This window comes from Micropterus salmoides, unplaced genomic scaffold (genome assembly GCF_014851395.1).
Source record: "Micropterus salmoides isolate LMB-PRFRI ecotype aquatic unplaced genomic scaffold, ASM1485139v1 Ms_hic_scaffold_10, whole genome shotgun sequence".
Lineage (NCBI taxonomy): Eukaryota > Metazoa > Chordata > Actinopteri > Centrarchiformes > Centrarchidae > Micropterus > Micropterus salmoides.
Window position 1 is genome coordinate 11,633,148 of NW_024040041.1, and position 21,890 is coordinate 11,655,037.

Genomic DNA, 21,890 nt, shown 5'->3' on the forward strand with positions numbered 1-21,890 from the left:
AGTGACTATTAAAAATTTTAATGTTTTTAATGGTTTGTGTTTCACATTAAGTCAGCCCCAGTTTTAGACCAAAACTCCTGTGCTAAAGCCTTAGCTACTCATTTCCACAGAATACTTTTTAATCCTTCTTGTAGTCAGCCACACTTTCAAAAACACTGATACCTGTATCACCTATCTGTTTCACTGGGTACATGGGAGCACTTAGGATTGTACTGTAGTTGCTGCTAAAAACACTCTGTGTATTCTGTCAGACATAAACCACAGACTAGTCAGTGTGTGTATTGCACCTGTTAGCTGACTCTGTTCTGGTAAACTGCTCACACTCTGAGCCTATGCTGAGAAATTAATGGAGGTCAGAGAGCATGTGAGGCGCACATGCACACACACACACACACACACACACACACACACACACACACACACACAGGGCACCATTTACAGTTCAAAGATATACTTGTGAATGCATAAAACTAAAACAGCTGCATGTGCTTTTCAAACAAAGATACTTGTACAGACATGCAAATGTTGACATGATGAATCTAACTGGTGCATTTGCAAGTAAACAGGGGTGCAAAACACAGAAAGAGATAGAGAGAGAGAAAAAAACACTTCTTCCAGGAAAGAGATCTAGGTTAGGTGAGCCAGCTCTGTCAGTGTTCCATCATGAGACCTAATTTCCTTCCACATCACAGACAAACAGGAAGGACCATTTGACCACGTGCATAAAACCGAACCCGTGCATCATCTTTCTGTGTTTATTTACAATAAATCCAACCATAACACGACAACAGCTCTATCTTATGTGGCAAAAACAATTAACATCTACAATCCAACATGCAATCACAAGAAATCATTCTGAAAAAATGCTGGTGTCCTAATGTGTCTGCAAACATGCAGGTATGAGCACATACCAGCAATGAACGAAGGACACAAACACACACACACACACACACACACACACACACACACCACTGCAGGTTAACTGCAAGTGAATAACACCGCCATCTGAAGTAGTAACCAATCTTCTATTCAGAGTAAGAAAATCTTAAGTGAGTCCTAAATATAGAAAACATTTCATTTGAGTTATGGGCCATGTTGAATTCTGTTTGAGGGAATTATCTGATAGAACATTCATTTCAGTGGCCTCCTGAGCGTATATACACACTATGCTGCTCTAATATTTGGAAAATTGCAACACAAATACAGCATGGCAAGTCCACAAAATGCAGAGAAAGAGAATAGCACTGCTGAATGAATAGCTGACAGGTACTAGTTTGGGTCTGGCTGCCTCCTGTTGTGGTAGACCGACACTGACATCACACCTCAACTCACATTCACTGAAAAGGTAGGCCGCTTCTTACAACAGTCACAGGTCTAGCACGCGCAAACACGCAGACACACAGACACACGCTGAGCAAAGAAAATAACCACAAGGGTTCTCAGAAACGCTCACTACCTCTGCACACCCACCTGGCTTCAAAAACAGATGGTCAAAAAAAATTAACAAAAGGGAAGGAGGTATGAGGGAAGAGAAACTGAATCACGGGCGAAGACAAAAATGGGAGGAAGAGAGAATTAGAAAAAGAATAGTGAGGCGAATCGGATGGGGAGGATGAGGGGGAGTTAAGGGGGAGATAGAGAAAGAAAAAAAAAAGAAAAAAGGGAAATAACACCAAGATACAGACGTAAATACCAAGAGATACTCGGAGAAAGCCCATACAAAGACAGACAGAACGTTTCAATCCAACGCTTAGAGGTGAGAAAAGACGGAAAAAAGGGAGAGTGTGTTTGAAAAATGTAAAGAAGAAAAACAATGTAAGTAATTTGCATATTGCTGCCTTGATGTGGCTGAATCACGGAGAAAACACATGACCCTGTGATCTCATAACCACCAACCTGAACTTCTGGAACTCTAGTCTGTCTGTGTATGTATGTATGTGTGCATGTGTGTGCGGGCACGTATCCATGCAGTCACCAACTTTGGTGTGCATTTCTTGTTTGTATGCTCCCAGCGTGTTTATGTACTAGTGTGACTGTACCTCAATGTACAATCTGCCGTGTGTGTGTCGAACATTACTGTGTTTCTGGTTTGTATGTTGGTCTGTACAGTGTGCGCTTACAGCGTGTGTGTGTGTGTGTGTTACCATGGTCTTCTGCGTGCTGTGTATATCCGTCTGTGGGGTGAAGACAGACAGGTCTCCATTGAGAATAACTTCGGCCAGGGCGTTGACCATAGGCTGATAGTGGATGATCAGAAACACCTGTAAAAACACACAGATATACCCAATAAAAACCAAAACCGTCTATAAAAACAACCCGTTCATTGCAAAGGAAAGGTAAGGTTCATAACTCAATTCTACATAAAATGTATTTTAAACGATGTACACCTGTAGGAGGACTTGATACTGCTCTTTTAACTGTGCTGCATGTCAAATAAAAGTGAACAGCTTACGTTGAATTTCAAAGTCAAATTTTGGAGTTCACTGAACAGGTTTACCTTACATGGGAAAGCAAAAGCAAAAGTAAAAGACAACCATAGCGGGATTCAGAACAGGACAAAACTGCCATAAAAATGTACAAAAGTGGACGGTATAAACTTTACTCTTTGAGCATAATTTCGTATTCCATGTGTAACAAATATCCTGAGGGATTAACCTATAGGATAAATAGGCAGCATGACTGGAGGATCAACATCCAACCACACAACTACAATATACCGGTGCTTTAGTGATGGCTGGTGGTGGCGTCTGATGTTTGTGCGTGTCTTGCTTACTTGAGACAGCAGGTAGAGGGACACCTGAGGGTTGATCTTTCGCTCTTCAGACTAAAGAAACAGAAAAATTTAAAGGCCAGTCAAGGTCACACATATAGCAGTCCTATAGCTAGTGCAGAAAGGGAAGGATTAGTGAAATGCATAATGAGATAAAACTGGAGAGAGTGAGGAGAGACAAAGCATGTTTAAGTAGTTCAGACCTTCACTTTAGCACGTGGACACACCACCTAGGGCTGGGCCGCATATCAGTATAATGAGGTATATGGAAATAATATAAAAAGAAATATAAAATTAGACAATACCATTTATACAGATATAGTTTGATGTTGAGTTAATTAATATGTTTACGCAAAGTCCTGCCAGCGTCTGATCCTCTCTCTCTCTCTCTCTCTCTCTCTCTCTCTCGTGCAGCCCCGCCCCTCTCTGTGTCTGTACGCAGCTGTCTACTCACAAACTCTCTAACAACACGAAGCGAGACACAGTGCTGGTAGCCACTGCTGAAGACCTGGCTTGTAAAAAGAAAAACAACAGTTCAGTGAGTGTTTCCCACACATGCGCTTTACTTTGACGGGCCGCCCAGGTATATTGGGCGACACATTGTAGCATTTATCAGAAAAACACATTCATTACGTTACAAGTCCGACACGGTGGATATTTTACAAGAGAGGACCAGGTAAAGCGACAGTGAACACACCAGTGCAGACGTCATTTGTTAGCTACCGTCATTAACTCATCTCTTTAGCATGCGGCGCAGCTGCTGCTGTGAACGGAATTGCGAGTGAAAAAAGTACAGAAGATAAGCGACTTTATATAACGTAGCCTACAACTGATGTCGCCGGAGCAGACACACGGAAAGAAGCATGGTACGCTGACGTGTTTGCAGCAGAGGTACGTTAGGTCTGTGAGTGTGAAGAGAACTGAAGGAGGCGGATTCAAAAAGTGAGTGACACTGAACATGGTAAATGAAGTATAATTAAAACGGTGAAACAAGCTACTACAAATAATAAAAAAAATGCCCGCTAAAACTGATGAGATTAATCACTAAAAAATAATTGTTAGTTGCAGCCTTCAATGGGCAAAAAATGTTTCATCGGTGAAATCACATTTAAATAAAAACCAAGATGACACTGTACCCACACACAGCATTTCTCTGACGTGTTCTTTAACACGTTAACTGGAAAAACACATACTTGCAAATGTGTTAAAACCATACACTGTAAAAAGGTTTTAACACATCATGTGCTAACAATTTGGCATTACCGTATTTTAGACATGCATGGAGGACGCAGCTTTTATACACTCACCTAAAGGATTATTAGGAACACCTGTTCAATTTCTCATTAATGCAATTATCTAATCAACCAATCACATGGCAGTTGCTTCAGTGCATTTAGGGGTGTGGTCCTGGTCAAGATAATCTCCTGAACTCCAAACTGAATGTCAGAATGGGAAAGAAAGGTGATTTAAGCAATTTTGAGCGTGGCATGGTTGTTGGTGCCAGACAGGCCGGTCTGAGTATTTCACAATCTGCTCAGGATTTTCACGCACAACCATTTCTAGGGTTTACAAAGAATGGTGTGAAAAGGGAAAAACATCCAGTGTGCGGCAGTCCTGTGGGCGAAAATGCCTTGTTGATGCTGGAGGTCAGAGGAGAATGGGCCGACTGATTCAAGCTGATAGAAGAGCAACTTTAACTGAAATAACCACTCGTTACAACCGAGGTATGCAGCAAAGCATTTGTGAAACCACAACACGTACCACTCATCTCCACTACAAATAGGAAAAAGAGGCTACAATTTGCAAGAGCTCACCAAAATTGGACAGTTGAAGACTGGAAAAATGTTGCCTGGTCTGATGAGTCTCGATTTCTGTTGAGACATTCAGATGGTGGAGTCAGAATTTGGCGTAAACAGAATGAGAACATGGATCCATCATGCCTTGTTACCACTGTGCAGGCTGGTGGTGGTGGTGTAATGGTGTGGGGGATGTTTTCTTGGCACACTTTAGGCCCCTTAGTGCCAACTGGGCATTGTTTAAATGCCACGGCCTACCTGAGCATTGTTTCTGACCATGTCCATCCCTTTATGGCCACCATGTACCCATCCTCTGATGGCTACTTCCAGCAGGATAATGCACCATGTCACAAAGCTCGAATCATTTCAAATTGGTTTCTTGAACATGACAATGAGTTCACTGTACTAAAATGGCCCCCACAGTCACCAGATCTCAACCCAATAGAGCATCTTTGGGATGTGGTGGAACGGGAGCTTCGTGCCCTGGATGTGAATCCCACAAATCTCCATCAACTGCAAGATGCTATCCTATCAATATGGGCCAACATTTCTAAAGAATGCTTTCAGCACCTTGTTGAATCAATGCCGTTCTGAAGGCGAAAGGGGGTCAAACACAGTATTAGTATGGTGTTCCTAATAATCCTTTAGGTGAGTGTATGACACAAGGGCTCCATTTAGACATGCAGGTCAGGGTTACATACCGTCTCTGGGATAACCAAAGAGTACACATAGAGGGGCAGGAACAGGCGGTTGAGGAGGTGGTCGGTCAAAACGTCATTAAGGAATTCACAGTTGATGATGAGGATATCGTTCAAGTAGTGGAGGTGGTCAAGGTGCTCTGCTACCAGGTCACTTAACTTTCCTCTGTTCTTATGTCTGGGACACAACAAAGAGAGTGGGATGTTACTTAGGTAGTGAAAGTGGTCAAAAACCAGAGACAGGCCTGACCCCTAGAGGCCACGGTGATAATTACACTAAGAAAGACCGATGGCACTTACTCTTCATCTGTCTGCACACACTTGTCCAGTTCGATGACATGGCTGCCAATAAACCAGACCAAGTTGCTGAAATATGGGACAGCTGTCTTATCACGGATGTAGTGCAGCATGTGCTGGTTGTCCACTGGAGAGAGTAAGGTGAGGATCAAGATCTGGGTTAGGGTAGTTCCCAAGGCTGCCCAAAGGTATGAAATCCCCCCCCCCCCCCACACACACACACACAAACACTCACACATATTCATACGCACACACACTTTGTGATCCCAGAGAACTAAGAGAATGTCACAGTTAAATATGATTTTTTTTTTTAAAACACCATTCAAATAAAAATAAGAGGAAAATTAACCAACCACATTAAGGCAAATTAAGTGTTAATACAATATAAAGGGAATACAGTTGAGTGGGATTAAGATGAAAGCCAGTTCAGTTTCAAATTGAAACAGTGTAACTTGGGCTATTTGCACTGTGAGTAGAGAAGAGCCTGTGATCTGAGCCTGCACTCATGAGTATGTCACACTCACTTTGACACCTTCTTAAGAGGAACTATCTTTAGACAAAAGCAAGATCTGAGCCATATTTGGTCCAACTCTGTATCAGTAGTAATGAAATTCACAAGATTAGTCACTGAGCGATGATACAAAAAAATGTAAGTTCATTAGTGTGCAAATGTTAAACCGGAACTCTGCAGATTTTACACATGAAGATGTGTTTACAGGTCTTGGGGAGAACTACAGCAAATGTGTAAAAGGTTTTCCTTTGTGGCTGCAGAAGGCGCTGTGTGAAGTCTGATAAATGACCTTAAGTGATGTGACGCGAGTCAGCATCGGTTTGGGCGGAAGACTACAAGTGAGAACACACAACAATCTGAGGTTGTGGAGAAGTGGATTTCACTCAAATCTCAGACTGAACTGTGTGCAGTTGAATTGCTTTGTGGGTAATGTAGTTGCCAGGTTTTAACAAGGAAGAAGAATGTGTGGAATATAAGACGATATCTCTGGTTCTGCAGCGTCCATTTTAAAAACGTCCTTAAATTCTTACTAGATAGAAACTACAGAGTAGAAAACCCTGACAGCTGTGTTTTGTTTAATTTGTGTGGAATAAGAGCATTTGTCTAACACAAAGGGCACTTTGAAAACAAAATTTAGACAATCAGAGGGAATAGGATACTTCTGTTCTGTGAATGACAGCTTAACTGACTAGAAATGTGAACAGTCCTGGTGGAGCAACACTTTCTCATGTAGTAGTCAAAATTCAAATAAAAGCCAATTTTGCAATGCCATGGGTCAAACTGGGACAAGTAGTGAATGAGCAGCCAAATCAAATGAAAGAATTATATAAACACCAGAAAACAAATAGACTAATCACAAGCTGCATCTACTCAAGAGCCACAGTGCCCAGCTTCCAGCTTAGTCCATTAGTGGATGGACTGAGAATTAAAGCAGAGGGGGACACTGACTAAATAACCAGAGTGACAAAAGCTGTCAAACCCATCACCAAAATGGCAACCACCATGTGGGGCTGAGCTGAAATTAAGTTTGTGGAGCAATTAACCCAAGATGAAATTTAAAAAAGGCATGCAGTTTTTCTGCATGTGTGTAGGTGGGTGATACAGAATGGTTTACAAGAACAACAATTGCAAGGATATTCATACCAGTACATTTATAACAGATACAATATTAGGAACAAATAGGGCTGGGTATCTGCAAACAATGGCATGTAATGTGCAATAATAACTCATTTTAAATCAACCAAACATTTTATATTTGAGGCATTAAAATCAATATAAGACAAGTCTCACATTAACAGCACTGATTGGTTTATTATTTAACACTTTTTTTTTTTTAGAACTGTATCTGCATCAATGTACTGTATGAACAACTGGTAACAGTAAAGGGGAAAACAAAATAACAACAAAACATGGTTCTAGGATACCCAGCCCTAAAAAAAAAAAAAAAGACTCAATGAATGGAACCAACTTACATGAAACTGGAGTTAGGCAGATGGGGCGCGTAGAGGGAGGAGGGAGAGGAGGAGAGAGACAAGGAGAGGAAGAGGAGGAGGAGTGGTTGTTGAAGAGGAGGAGAAGGAGGAGCAGGGAGAGGGGGAAACAGACACAGGGTTAATGTGAGTACAGGGACAGCTGTGGAGGGGTGGAGTTTGGGAAGGACCCTGCAGGTATTTTAACTAATAAACTGCAAACAATGGCACATCTGGCAAAGGAGCTTATATGTTACCTAAACATTTTACACTTATTTTTAGGATTTCACACTGTAGTAACATAATGACTAAAATATCTTGACGCCGTCTATTGTAAGGTCAAAACCCTTTTCCAGGTTGTCATTTGTTGCAGTGTGTGACCCAAGGAATCAGTAGGAAGCATCAAACAGTGGCTCTATAATGTTCAACATTATGATACTAAAAGCAATAGTAGTTTTCATTCATTCTGACCCATTTTCAGTCATTTTCAAGTCCTTAAGTCGTGGGTTAATCTAAAAATTAGTCATTAAATTTGCAAGTTTTTTTGCCACAATAAGCCACAGCTTTCACTGCATAAAGTCACAATGCAATGAATATTTTGCATTACAGCGGTGTCTCAGCCTGTGCTTTAGGATACAAATGTTCTTCTCAGAAGTTGGGGGAAAAAAGCCATCAGTCAGAGTTGCTGCACTGAGTTGATGCTTCCCGCTTTGACAGATTCTTTACTACAGCAAAGCTCATGTCCAACCAATCACTGATACATCCCCCACACCACTGCGCTACTTCTTAAGTGACTAGTATTTCTAATATAGTTAAAGTCAGTCAGTTGTGCGGTAACAGTAATGACGTCACAGTTTTACAATGCAAAGGATACACGCAGGACTAGACAAAACAGGTACGGAGACAGACAGGACGCTATTGTTGATATATGTTTCAGTGACTGTATGTTGAGGCAATGTTATGTATAGTGACGAGAGGCATGATGTGTGGAGAAAAGCCTATCCCGCTTAATGTCCCACCCGCCTCCCCTGGAGAGACCAGCTCCGAGCCCTGAGGAGCCCAGAGAGACGGCAGGAAGGAGAAGCAGAGCCGGACGCAGCACAGCGAAGAAAGCAACACAACCTTAGCAAAAATCCAATTGTTTACAGACTCACAGCATCACTGCTGTGCTGCTCCTGAACTCATAGGACATTTAGTTTGAACTTGAAGTGCTTATGCGTATGCACAATCGATTTGTGAGTGAGGGAGTTTCAACCACAACTTTGCATGCTGGGTAGACTGGACTTGCTGAAGAGTTAGCTTCTTTTAGTTTGTAAATATGTGCGCGTGGGACCAGGAAAGCAGTTATGCTGAACCTTATCCTTGTGTGCTACGCCGCACCAATGGCGTAGATCACAAGCGAAGTTCAAATTCATTATATATATATATATATATATATATATATATATATATATATATATACACATATACACACACACATACATATCTCATACATATATACATACATATAGATAGATAGATAGTAATAATGATAATTTTCCTCAATAATATAATAAATGTTAAATTTATATACTATTTGGTTTAATTAATTTGAATCACAGGCAAATCAGCACTTAATTTTTCTAATAAAAATATTAATTTTGTTGAGAAAATGATTTACTAATCATATTTGTTGAAAACAGATTTTTATCATAATAGTTTTGAATGTTCCACCTCAGATTTGTGAAGTGATCCAGTGTTTGTCACATTCTGACCATAAAGAAAAGTTTAACCACATAATTAACACAGGAGCAAAAATCAGCCTTTAAATTTGAAAGAAATAATGATTTGACATAAATCGTGATAATTACTGATATGAAATGTTTTTATCGTGATAACATTTTGTCCATATCGCCCAGCCCTAAATAAGAGTAAAGGATGACAGTGACTTATTGGATGCTGAATGTCCTTACGCGGTGCACATTGCAGTAAACTTTTTGCAACAAAACCAATGGCAAATGTCTGAATTAAGTAACTGCAGATGTTAGTGATTTAATGACAAATGTGTAGAATGAGAAAAAAGTGATAGTTTGAATCAGTATTTGACAATAGGGAATAAAACCCTTCATTTCTCCCCTTATAGTCAGATACTGCTGTATATAGATTTAAGTATTTTCACAGTTCCTGTAGTTCTGCCATTTCAGCTGTCAGAGATGCACTGAGCAAATAATTACTTTCTAGTCTATTTTGTCCTAATAGCAGATAGTATCACTGTGAGATGCTTGAAATTCTTTCCTTAGTAGCAGGTTGATGTGAATAATGAACAGATTTTCTTTGATTGCAAGATCTTTTGAAGAACTTCATAAAATAAAGGACTGTGTCCAATCATACTTCCGGAGAGCCACTCTTTTAAACGACAATGATAATAAATTGCATACAGAAGAAGGAAAAGAAACATTTAAGGCCAGAAATTCAGCAGGCTGTGTATTTGTGCGTGTTTGCTACAGCGTTACCTGTTAGTCATGCTCATGCACCAAAAGCAGCAGCAGGAAGAGGGAAGGATTACAAAGAACGGCGGTTTGCAGTCCCAGCATCCCGTGAGCGTGTTTGCACGTGTGTGTGTGTGAGTGTGTGTGTGTGTGTGTGTGTGTGTGTGTGTGTGTGTGTGTGGCCAGTATGTGCGCATGCTCGTTATTGGCACTCACCTTTGTAGACGTTGAGTGTGATGGTGCGGACTGCGATGCGGACCATGCTTTCAGGGTGGTTGAAAAACTTAATGGCCTCGGTGTACAGGGCAAAGTCATTAGTGTGCTGTGTGTGGGAGACAGAGAGGGGGCGCCGGTGAGCAAGGCACGGCATTGCACCGCCGTGCTCAGGCCACAGACGACCACAGAGAGAGAGACAGAGAGAAAGCAACTGGCGGACACAGAAATTCTGGGCAGTACTGCATTTTGATAAGAAAGGACTTCATGAAAAGAGCAAACTGGTATTTAGTTCCTATTTAACTGAGAAAATGTTCTATAAATTTTAATCTGCGCATTACTTTTTTTCAGACATACAGGCTGTGCAATTTCAAAAAAGTCAAAGTTATTTCAAGGTGTCACAGAGTTACTGTAAGAGTAAGCATGATCCTAAAGAAGGAGATGCTATATTGGATGGAAGATTAGCATTAGGCAAAAGAACACTGTAAGCTTTTGACATGAATGTTTTTGACCCATCCTGAAACATGATAGACACTCAAGTACAAATTGTACTAAAGAGACGTTTCCTCCTCACAATCTAACGGGACTAACAGTATTTTAGACGGTCAACACCGATTAACATAACAGCATGTTGCGCTTAGTATAAATGTGTATAAAAAAACCAGCAGCTCATCATCTTACAGTCATCTCTCTCTGTGCCAGTGTGTGATCCTCTACCCAAACATCCCTCAGTCACTGTGACCGCCAGCCAATCACAGGTGAGTGTCAGAGAGCAGTCACCCAGTGGTCATAGCAAATGAAGAAAGCTGACACCAAACCCAAGCCAGGAGTGTGCCATGATCTGCTCTTAATAGTGTCACGTGTGTATATCTGACAGCAACAGCAGAGGCCAAAGTAATCAGCTATCCTATAGCGCCCTCTGGAGGAGGATAAACTACAAATCAATAAATGATAGATTAATTACAATAAATAAAGTGAGAGGTTAATTATAAATAAGACAATTGTAAATAGTAAAAATTGCTTTCACACTGACCAGATGTCAGCCGAGTTGCTTACAACGCTACATCCAGAAACAAAAAAAGTCTTCCTTTGCATTCCAAAGAGGTAGGGTTTATATTTATTGTTTATTTCTAAATAATTTCAGAAAGTAAAATTAAGCTAAAATAAATAAATCTATTATAGGTTACTTAACCACATATATAAGTACTCTCAGATCTACACACTGGGTGTGGTTTTGGCTTCAGGGGTAAATCTACCAGCAACAGTACACCAATAACTTTCCCCAGCACACACAGGCCAGTGGAAGGATTAAAGCTACTGCTGAAACAATGACAGGTAAACAACATCTTCAGAGATTATTCAGGTGGACAGTATTCTTTGGTTTTATCATCTATTACCACAGACACACAAACACAGACACACAACTATTCTATATTCTTATATAACTTGCATTTGTTTATTACATATTTATATATTTCTACATCTATTTATGTCAGCTGTATGTCTGCGTGTAGCATCTTAACACCAAAGCAAATTTCTTTTATGTGTAAAACACTAGTTGGCAATAAAGCTCCTTCTGATTCTTCTGATTCTGACAAAAGACCTGAACTCTGAACTGTTCAATAATATTCGATGAATATTTTTACATAAAGAATAACAACTGTTTTGAAACTCAATTTCAGAGGAACAAGATATTGTTGCAAACACTGTGATCATTCTTTAGCATGACTATAATATATTAAACATTCCATCAAATGTAGGTAGGGAAGTATGCTGCTGAAGATTGGTGGATAGAAGTCACCTGAAGTCCAAACACAGGTTGACAAAAATTTTTAAAAATGTTTTTATTTTATTCATTTTTGTACAAATTAACTGACTGACTGACTCTTTAAAATATCACCAGTAATAAAATTGCAAAATTTAAGCATGCTGTCATTTTTCGCTCTCTGTGTACCTCAAACTCAACCACTCATCTTTTGTCTATTCAGTCGTTCCTCTTTCAAAGAGAGTGCACAAAAAGTTGTTGACATCGAATAAAAAATCCTCAACCCATCCCATCTCATCTGTCTATGGCCTCACCTCATTGTAGAAGAAGTGCACGGTGTGGTTGTTGAGTTTGAGCGACAGGGTCTTGAGGAAGGAGATATAGTAGGCCATAATCTCCTCGTCCGAGAAGTCAAACTTGTGGACGATGATGGAGTTCACGTGGTTGTTCGACAAGAGGTAATCTGACAAATGAAGAGAAACAAGCTCAGCCTTGTTCACCGAGCAAATGTTTTAGGAAGATGTTTTTTTTGTGAACTGCTGACAACCGTACCCTCTTAGCTTCACTACACTACTTTCATTTTTGCTCTCCTATCATCAGATCACTACTACTGCAGTGACTATTGTGTGCAGCGAACATGAGAAAAGACTATTTGTTTTGTCACAATTCCACAACTCTTGATTTTTTTAATACCGCCACAAGTTACCAAAGTGCAAACCTTACTTACTTCATACAAAGATGCCAACCAGCTGCATAAATGACAGCATATCACCAGCTGAGTCTTTGGTTGCCTAGCAACAACAAAAAATGTGGCAGGCTCCTATGCATTGTAGAGAAAGAAAGGCAATGCCCTGCATTGTTAAGCCTACAATATCCATCAAAAACATGGACACATCTACGAGCTGTACATTTCAAGGCAATTCAATACAACAGTCCTGTAATAAGTACAATCGGTGTATGTCACTGCTCACTTTCAATTCAGATTCAGACTAAACATTTTTCAGCAGTCTCAAAAAATTAAAAATTAAAATTGAAGAAATGTATTATTTTATTGCAATGCATTACTAGAGTTAGGCAATACGGCCACAAATGTTATGATGAAAATGTTCATATCATTCAATTTTAATAAATGTCAAACCATTATTTCTTTCAAGCTTAAAGGTTTTACGCTATTCTCTAATTTTCAATCTGTTCATTATTTACATCAACCTGTAGTGAAAGAATTTCAAGCATCTCACAGTGATATTATCTGCCATTAGGACAACAGACTAGAAAGTAAATATTTGCTCAGTACACTCATTACATCACATTACATTCAGTAATCCATTATTAGCTCAGCTTGTATTATTTTTGCTAACTCCTGATAAGTCACTGTCATCCTTTACTCTTATTTAGGGCTGGGCGATATGCCCAAAAATGTTATCACGATAAAAACATTTCATATCACTCGATATCGATAATTATCACAATATATGTCAAATCATTATTTCTTTGAAGTTTAAAGTCAGATTTTTGCTCCTGAGTGAAAATTTAAGAAACCAGATGGTTAGTTATGTGGTTAAACGTCTGACAACAACTGATGTCAAACAGTGGATCACTTAACAAATCTGAGATAGAAAATTCTAAACAATTGTGATAAATAGATGGAAAAATGAAGTGACAATAAATTCATGATTCAAATAAATTAAGTCAAACACTTATTGAACATTCATTAAACATTGGTTATATTGTTTTGAGGAAAATTATATTGTGATAATTATTATTGTTTTACTGCCCAGCTCTACGCATTAAATCATATATGTGATCCTATATTTTCAGCCGGTGTTGATTCAAATACTTACACAGGGAAGTCTCGTGGCTGATATTCTCAAATAGTATGTTGAGGGTCTGGAGGAGCTGGACGCACACGTAGCGTCCTGACTTCTGACGTAGGATGTTCAGAAAGAAGGCAAACATGTTCTTCTCCAAGAAGAAGCTGAACATACACAGCAGTGTACACACAAACACACAAAGGATTTAATTCATGATGACTTAATCTGATATATAATTATCAAAAAGAAGATTGTTTCTCTTTTGCAGCATCCTGGACTAGTGGTTAAGAAGCAAACCATACACCCACAACATCCCTGATCTGATTCTGGCAGTTGCATTTATACCCTTCTCTCTTCCTTTGTTTCCTATCTGTATCTATACTGTTACAATCTAATAAAAGCAATATGCAAAAAATGTTCAACCTTAATTTCTGTGCTGCATTATGCTGATGTCTTTTACTCACATACAGCTCATACCACCCTAAGAAACCTTGCAGTTTATCATTTCAAGCTAATGTTCACTGGACCAGATCATATGAAGATCATTCTCATAATGTTTAACTATTACTAAAAAAGCTGCACATTTATACAGCCAATGACTACAAAATACCGAACAGCTTCAAGCCTCGAAAATTATGGGTGACCCTTCATGCACTGTTCATGTCATTTATTCTAAGGGCTTCCTGATAGCAGAAAGTTTCAACATCCTGCACTTTCAACATCCTGTGTGGCTTTTCTGCTCTTCAAAGCCATTTCCTGTATCACATAATGAAGATGTGGCGAAGTGGACTGATAGAGGCGTTGACATGTAGCAGTCCCCAGAAACAAGTGCAATATGTAAGTGGTTTGGGGTGAAAAGACTTCCAAGAACAATTTCCTGCAATGTTTAACTGCATCTTAACTACATGAAATACACACATATAAGTGGTTGTCTATTGCTAGCTCAGCCGAACATAAATTTGCCAAGGGCTTACAAAATGCAAACATTACTACTGCTTTTTGTAAAATACGTTTTCTCTAGTCAAATGTTACCACTTTGTGGAGAGCCAGCATAACAGGAAGAAAATCAGCAATGTCTGAGATACAAAAACAGTTTTAATTTGTTTTGAATTGTTCACAGTCAGAAATAATGGGAGTTCGGTTGTTGACAATGCTGCTATACGGGAAGAATGGGGGTGGGAGTCTTAAATTTCCTATGAGTGTAAATTGGAGTATGATTATCCTGATATGTTTGTTATGTTGTTTGCCTTTTGAAACACCTCCAGATCAGGTGATAAAACATGACTAGTAAAGAAGCGATGAAGAGGAATCTTCCATGACTGACATCAAGATGCTCTTTGAAAATTCACAGTTCATTTGTTTACAAGTGTGCATCTGTTCAAACGCATCAGTGTGAGGTTATACAAGAGTGTGCACAATTAGCAAATCTTTTTGAATAGAGATTATTCAAATACAAGCAAATGTCACTTCGATTCCCATGCAGCAGTCACGTCTGCATATTTGGAGCTACTATGGGGAGGGATTTGGCATAAAGATGTTAACTCGTACTTACTCAAACACAGAGCTGTCATTCTGGTCCCCCCAGATGAGGATCTCTGTGATGGAGCGGATGGTCTCCACTAGAAGGTTTCGGTTGTGGTCTGTCACTGTGGTGTTTTTGGTCAGGACATGGTACATGTATCTGAGAGATGAATGGGTGGTATATGCAGGGAACAATGTGGTGAATGCACATCTCAGTTTTAATTTGTCAATATGTACAAATTTTTCTTTAAACTTAACAGCAGCAAGACAGGCTGCAGTGATCTAGAGATGTGTCTGGAAGCTGCTCCACAGGGCAGAATCATGAAACAACATGGGACATTGACAGCTCCAGTGGTGATAGAGATATGTCTGCTTTGAACCCTATGTTCAAATGAATCTCTTCTGGATGTAAAACAAAAAATTCATTGCTACGAGCCCACAAAAATAGCCTCTAACTTAATAATGGAACTTCTCCAAAATAGTGTAATGTAATAACCACCAAATTAAAGCCCCATGCACTTAACATCCTCACAGGTGTTTACAATTATTGTGCCTCATTAGAAACTCTTCTCAGGACTCTATGGGTGTGCCCAGACTGAGCTCGACTGATATCTCCCTCATACTGGTTAATTTGCTGCTCTTCTTGTTGTGGGACAACTTTAGGTTTTGCCATAGGCTTTGGTGACATCAGTTACTCAGTAACTCCAAGCATAGCTCCCTCCCTACTTAAACCTGAGCAGAGGTCTTTCCTGGACCACCTAGAAAAAACATCTGTGCGGGCTCTATAAGTCTTGACACTTCTATTTTCAGCTTATGTGGCCAGTTAATGTTCGATGTTCCATAACGTTACTGACTTTACCGTCCAAACCCATTAGAAGATTAACATTACAGTGTCATTTCTGTTTTAGGGTGGATTTTCACTTTAATGCTAACCATTACAAGCTAGCTAACATTTCTACCTCCCATGCCAAGCACAACAGAAACGGTATGGACTTTATTAGCTGACTGGACATCTGCAGTTAGTTAGCTACTATTATTTTAGCTGTTAACAACTGGGCTACTGATAACACGGACAGTCATTCTCAGTCGGTTATGATACATGCTAACGTTAGCATAACGAATGCTAGCTACTTACTTCAAATGGTCCAAGGAGTGGATGTTTTTCGCTTTCCCCTGTCCTCCAACCCAGCTCCGTGACCGGCCAAACATGGCTGCAGTTGTAACGGAGGTGATGTTTTGCCAGGCGCGTTATTTTGCTAAGGATAGCGTCCGCATCTATCCATTACACCCACTTTCCTTTACAGATAGCTTCTTAGCAAACAGAAGGTGATAGGCGGCGATAGCTGCGCTCAGCGGTCATTACGTAACAGAGCAGGCGGATGGTTTGTCTGGGAGTTGCTGTTCCCTCCCTACTGTGGACACTTGACACAGCATACAAGAGCGTGGGGAAGAAAACTACAACACTCTCTTCCCATGTTTGCAGTGACGATTAAAGCACGCGACACGTCCTCGCGAGGGGGCCATTAAACTGACTGACACCGTAAAGACCAATCACAGCAGAGCCTGTCATACGGTGAGCCAATCAACTGCCGTGGCCTCGGGTGTCCCTTTGTGGTGAGGAGGACTGTTTTGATGCAGTTGGCAAAAATATTAGAGAGGGCATTTACCTGTAAAAACATCGGCAGAAGCGTATGTTCGTGAGTGTTTCGAATTTCCCCGGTACGGATGTGTAACGTTACGCAAGAAAACGCCTAATACTTTGCTTGTAGAAATGTTCGCCTTTGTTTTCACTAGCATTGCGTGCTACTGTTTTTAGCCCTGGCCAAGTGGCATGGCGTGAATTCCGCAAACCCAAAGAACCAATGTTAAGAATGCGTCGAGCTAGCTAACGTGATATTTTGATACTGTCTGCCGGTTATTATTAGCTATGAACGTTATTCCCTTATGTCGACCTGTGCTGCTGTTTCCTTCTGGACCTTACAGATAAAGTAGCACTTACAAGCTGCCTCTCAGTCACTCTTTGCAGGACGGGACTAGCCGAAATGGACGCCCCAGCTCCATCACCCCAGAAAGATTTCTAGCGGTGACACCAGCGACTCCAGTCTGCCACATCCTGGCCCCGCACAAACGCAAGGACCCAAACCGTGGCTTCCTTTCTTTTCTATGACACACCCAATTTATGCCCAGCTAGATTCGGTAGAATCTCTGTTGGACGAACTTCCATATATGTTTTATCTGGGCCTGTTCTTTGTGAACGTCCTGATCCTCTACTATGCCTTTCTGATGGAGTACATCGTCCTGAATGTGGGGATAGTATTTCTGCCTGAGGACATGGACCAGGCGCTGGTGGACCTCGGGGTACTGTCCGACCCGGCCTCTGTGCCCTATGACGCGGACACAGAGCTGGATGTGTTTGAGGGGTATCTTGAGTGACAGTGCGAAAAATAAATGTACAGTTCATTCAGAAAGTATTGAGACACCTGCACTTTATTTCTTTACATTTTGTTATTTTGCAGCCTTATGCTAAAATCGTTTACATTAATTTCCCCCTCATTAATCTGCACTCAATACCCCAGAATCACAAAGAGAAAACAGGATTTTACACATTTTAGCAAATTTACTAAAGGGGAAAAAAACTGATAACACTGACTAATTATTCAGACCCTTTGCTATAATGCAGTTTAGCTCAGGTTTCTCCCATTTCTCTTGATCATCTTTGAGATGTTACTACACCTTGATTGGAGTCCACCTGTTGAAAATTCAATTCATTGGATACGATTTGGAAAGGTACGCACAGCTGACAATGCACATGACGTCTGCCAAGAAACTGTCTGCAGAGCTCAGAGACAGGATTGTGTTGATACACAAATCTGGGGAAGACTAAAAAATACCTTCTGCTGTGTTGTAGGTTTCCAAGGGGCCAGGGGCTTCCATAATTCTTAAATGGAAGAACCTTCATAGAGCTGACTGCCCGGCCAAACTAAACAATCAGGTGAGGCCTTGACAAGAGATGGGACCACGAACTCTGTGGTCCCCCTGGCTGAGCTCCAGAGATCCTGTATGGAGATGGGAGAAACTTCCAGGACAACCATCACTGCAACACTCTACTGATCTGGACTTAATGGCAGTTGGCCAGACAGAAGTTTCTCCTCAGTGGAAGATGCATGAACGCCTGCTTAGAGTTTGCAAAGAAACACCTAACTGACTCTCAGACTGTGAGAAACGAGATTCTCTGGTATGGAACCAAGAGTGAACTTCTTGGCCTCTGTTCTGAGCAACATGTCAGGCGGAAACCAGACACCACTCATCACCTGTGCAATACCATCCCAATGGACTCGAGGCTGTATGCTACCAAAGGTATTTCAGCTAAGTACTGAGTTCTGTTAATATTTCAGGTTTTTCTTTTAAACACATTTGCAAAATCAAAAGTCCTGTTTTTGCTTTGTCATTCTTTTTTTTATAAACATAGTTTTGTCATTAGGCTGCAAAGTAACAAAGTGTGCAAAAAGTGCAGGGGTCTGAAAACCTTCTGAATGCACTGTAAGTGGTGGTGATGCAGCGGTCCAGGGCAGACTGGACCAGTGTCAACAATCTCTGATGCTCTTTCTGCCTTTTTCTCAGACATATCAGTGGAAAAGTAAGCAGAGCGCACACACTATTCTGTGTTTTGGGTGTTGTGTCTGTTTCATGCTCAGAATGAGATGCTGAGAATAAAACGTTAGGTGCTATTGGACCCAGTGATTACCTCACAGGGCAACTGATGCAAATAAGAGGTGTTATTCTTGTGATCCTAAACACAGTTTTTATCCACAAAACTCACCCTTTTTTAATGTTGTGTTTTAACATGAGCTATAAGAAATGTTTTGGGGATGACCTGCTGTAACACTTATGTGTCACGTGTCTCCAGGTTGCCTCGGCTCAAAAGAAGGTAGCCTGAGGAAGAGAGATTCAGGCCTGCATCTGTCGCGCAGGAAGAGCACTCTGCACTGGATCGACTGTCAGTCTCTTGCCATTCTAAAAGCAATTGACTGCAGTCGGACACCATGGGGTTAGCACTGGCATCTTTGTTGCCCACTTTGGACACAATTAAAGATAAAAAGGAACCACGATGTGTTGCTAGTGGAAAGAGACAGCTTTTTTCCATGTGGATGAAAAACGGACGTACCAGAGATGTGGAGGATGATTCAGGTCGTCTGCATTGCAACCAGTTCAGATACACTTTACACTGAGCAGTTACCTGGGCTGCGCAAGATCTATTAGCAGGCTGCTGAAGGAAGTGAATTAAAAATTGCCACTTCAATCACAGTGTGACATCTCAGAAGAACTGGCAACTTTTTTTCACTGTGTGTCCTTTTGTTTTAATTTTTAAAAAACAGATTGTGTTGCTGCTTTGCATCATGAGGTGTAATTTGAAATGTGTCCATACTGTATGTCTTTCAGGGATGTACACACTTGACTCTCAGGAGCACAGTTAGGAACTTGTGCACTGGTAAGACATAACTGACACTGGCCATAGGCTGTGGCCTACAGGATTATGGGACAGGCTTTAATATTTTTAAAGCTCCCTAATGAATCAGGAGCACCATCCCACACTCACCTAACTCTTTAATACTCTCTGCATTACAGTAAAGTGTGCAGGGAGAGTTATTTCTTAGTCTTCTGATAACCTATATTGCATTAATATTTGGGGGCATATGCAAATTTCTTTTCCACTTAAAGTTAACTAATAGATTAGTTAAAGCAGCTGTGATCACAGCTGGCCAAATGTGTCAAACTGTTATCAGTATGAGTAGTGTCAAAGGCTGAAACCGCCTTAAGAAAGAGCGCCAGAAGAAGTGCTTCAGATACTTTTTCATCCATTTGTTGAATTTTTTTAATAACGTTAAAAATTTGTGTTTGACAGAAAAACACTACGCATGATGTTAGTTGGATGTTTAAAAAAAAGGAAATCTGTTTTTTTTGTGTTTTATTGCACTTCTGTTTTACGTTTTTATAATTTAGAATTCTATTCATAAAATGTATATTCTTGGCAGCAATAATTTACTGGATTTAAGCAATGGGGCAGTTCAATGGTAAGATTGAGATCCTACACAATTGTCAAATTATGCCACCTGGATGAGTGGAAGAAGATCGCCTTGTGTCAGTGATATTTTTGTAAAGGGATAGATCACTTGATTTACTAGATTTTTGTAAGCCTTGAAAGTACTGTACATGCTGTAGGTCTGAACAGCAGTTATAGCCCAGCTAATTAACTACATGTTGATTTTGGAAGCAATATTTTCTCAATGAATACAGGATGTGTCTGCCAGAATAAGCAACGTGTGCATAGAAATCATCGCAATGCATTTGTTGTCCAACAAATTACTGACACTTCACAGACAAAAATGTTTCAAAACATTGCACATGCAGGTTTCATACTCCAAACAAACTTTTGTTCAGACCTTTGCCTGACTTGTCAGTGTTTTGAACATTACATTCCGCTAGACAACCTTTCACCGAGATGGACCAACACTTGGTACACTAAGTGTAGCCAAATAATTGTTCACAGCCGCATCACGCGACGAAATAGAAAGAAAAGGCCATGCTGCAACTCAAGATGAAGGATGTAAGAAACAATTGTCAAACATGTTGACGGCAGTGCAGTTTAGAAGGAATAGGTTTTGAGATCAAACATTTTTTTTATGCCATGCAAGGCTGTTTCTCAAAGAGTTCATACCAGAACTCAACCAGTATCGATTAATGACGGCTGAAAACCAAATTCATTCTTTTTGGATTGACTGTGCTAGTAGTAAGCAATATTTTGGGGTGACATTAACAATGTTTCAATTGGATTGTGTAAACCAGTGTGTCCATAAGAATTATATCTTTGGCAGGATGAAAATTCATCTGAAACAGCATTTAGATCACGTGATGACGAAGCTCAGGACACATATTCAGTGTAAAACATGTTTGTATGGAATTTGATCAAAAATTCCTAAAATGATACCAGGTAAGGGCTTACTGTAGAGGAAAAGTAATCAAACTGCTAAGGTCAATGTCAGAACAATAAGTCTGGTATTAAAGTTGAAAAATGTTTAGAAATCACTAGTTGCAGCTAAAACTGTGCCCTTCCCTGGGCAATACAAAACGCTGCTGTCAGGTTCTGATCAACTCTGCTCACAGCATCTTAGCTTAGAGGAAACCTATGAGACTTCATGAGGACTGTGATGGATGAGAACCTTTGCTTGGATTGTTGGATGTCTCATCACCATGGACATACAGCCTTTACCCAGCCTCCACATCTGCTTCTTTGCAGACATGCACATGCTATAGCCTAATAAGCTAAGGATCGTAACAGAGTTTTATTTTACAATGTGTATTTAATAAACTTTGAGTGAATGCCAGCTTTTTGTCTCACTTCAACTGTCATATTTAGATGTAATTATTGATGATCATGCAATAGATGAAGAGGAGCAACAGGGAAGTTGTTCTGCTCATTTCATAATGTTTACCTGTAACCATGTGCTCTTTTGGTATCCCTTTGCATTTTGTCCACAAGAGAGCGTAGGTGCACCATACAACTGGTCAAACA

At 40.3% G+C, this 21,890-nt stretch overlaps 2 protein-coding genes across 4 annotated transcripts in view; one reads left to right on the forward strand and one right to left on the reverse strand.

Annotated features, from left to right (window-relative positions):
- Positions 1-16,733, reverse strand: part of clec16a (C-type lectin domain containing 16A) — a 45,520-nt gene extending 28,787 nt beyond the window's left edge. The window contains 11 exon segments of the mRNA XM_038696272.1: positions 2,145-2,261; positions 2,774-2,824; positions 4,585-4,641; positions 5,268-5,442; positions 5,565-5,688; positions 7,545-7,550; positions 10,226-10,331; positions 12,302-12,450; positions 13,829-13,962; positions 15,351-15,479; positions 16,455-16,733. Coding sequence (XP_038552200.1) covers positions 2,145-2,261; positions 2,774-2,824; positions 4,585-4,641; positions 5,268-5,442; positions 5,565-5,688; positions 7,545-7,550; positions 10,226-10,331; positions 12,302-12,450; positions 13,829-13,962; positions 15,351-15,479; positions 16,455-16,528 — 1,122 coding nt within the window. The 5' untranslated portion in view covers positions 16,529-16,733.
- A 174-nt stretch (positions 16,734-16,907) lies between these two features.
- Positions 16,908-21,702, forward strand: dexi (Dexi homolog (mouse)). 3 transcript variants are annotated; one of them, XR_005441403.1, is made up of 3 exons: positions 17,754-18,106; positions 18,228-18,676; positions 19,227-21,702. XR_005441403.1 is itself a non-coding variant. In XM_038696287.1 (2 exons), exon 1 carries the CDS (start codon positions 17,483-17,485, stop codon positions 17,750-17,752), a length of 270 nt encoding a protein of 89 aa, XP_038552215.1. In that variant the 5' UTR covers positions 16,908-17,482; the 3' UTR covers positions 17,753-18,676; positions 19,227-21,702. The 3 variants fall into 3 exon arrangements, 1 of the variants encoding a protein (XP_038552215.1); XM_038696287.1 differs by having other exon boundaries at positions 16,908-18,676; XR_005441404.1 differs by having other exon boundaries at positions 17,754-18,956.
- The last annotated feature ends 188 nt before the right edge of the window (positions 21,703-21,890 follow it).

Bases quoted from the DNA above. Each gene is read 5' to 3' on its own strand.
- dexi (XM_038696287.1), top strand. From the start codon at position 17,483: ATGACACACCCAATTTATGCCCAGCTAGATTCGGTAGAATCTCTGTTG.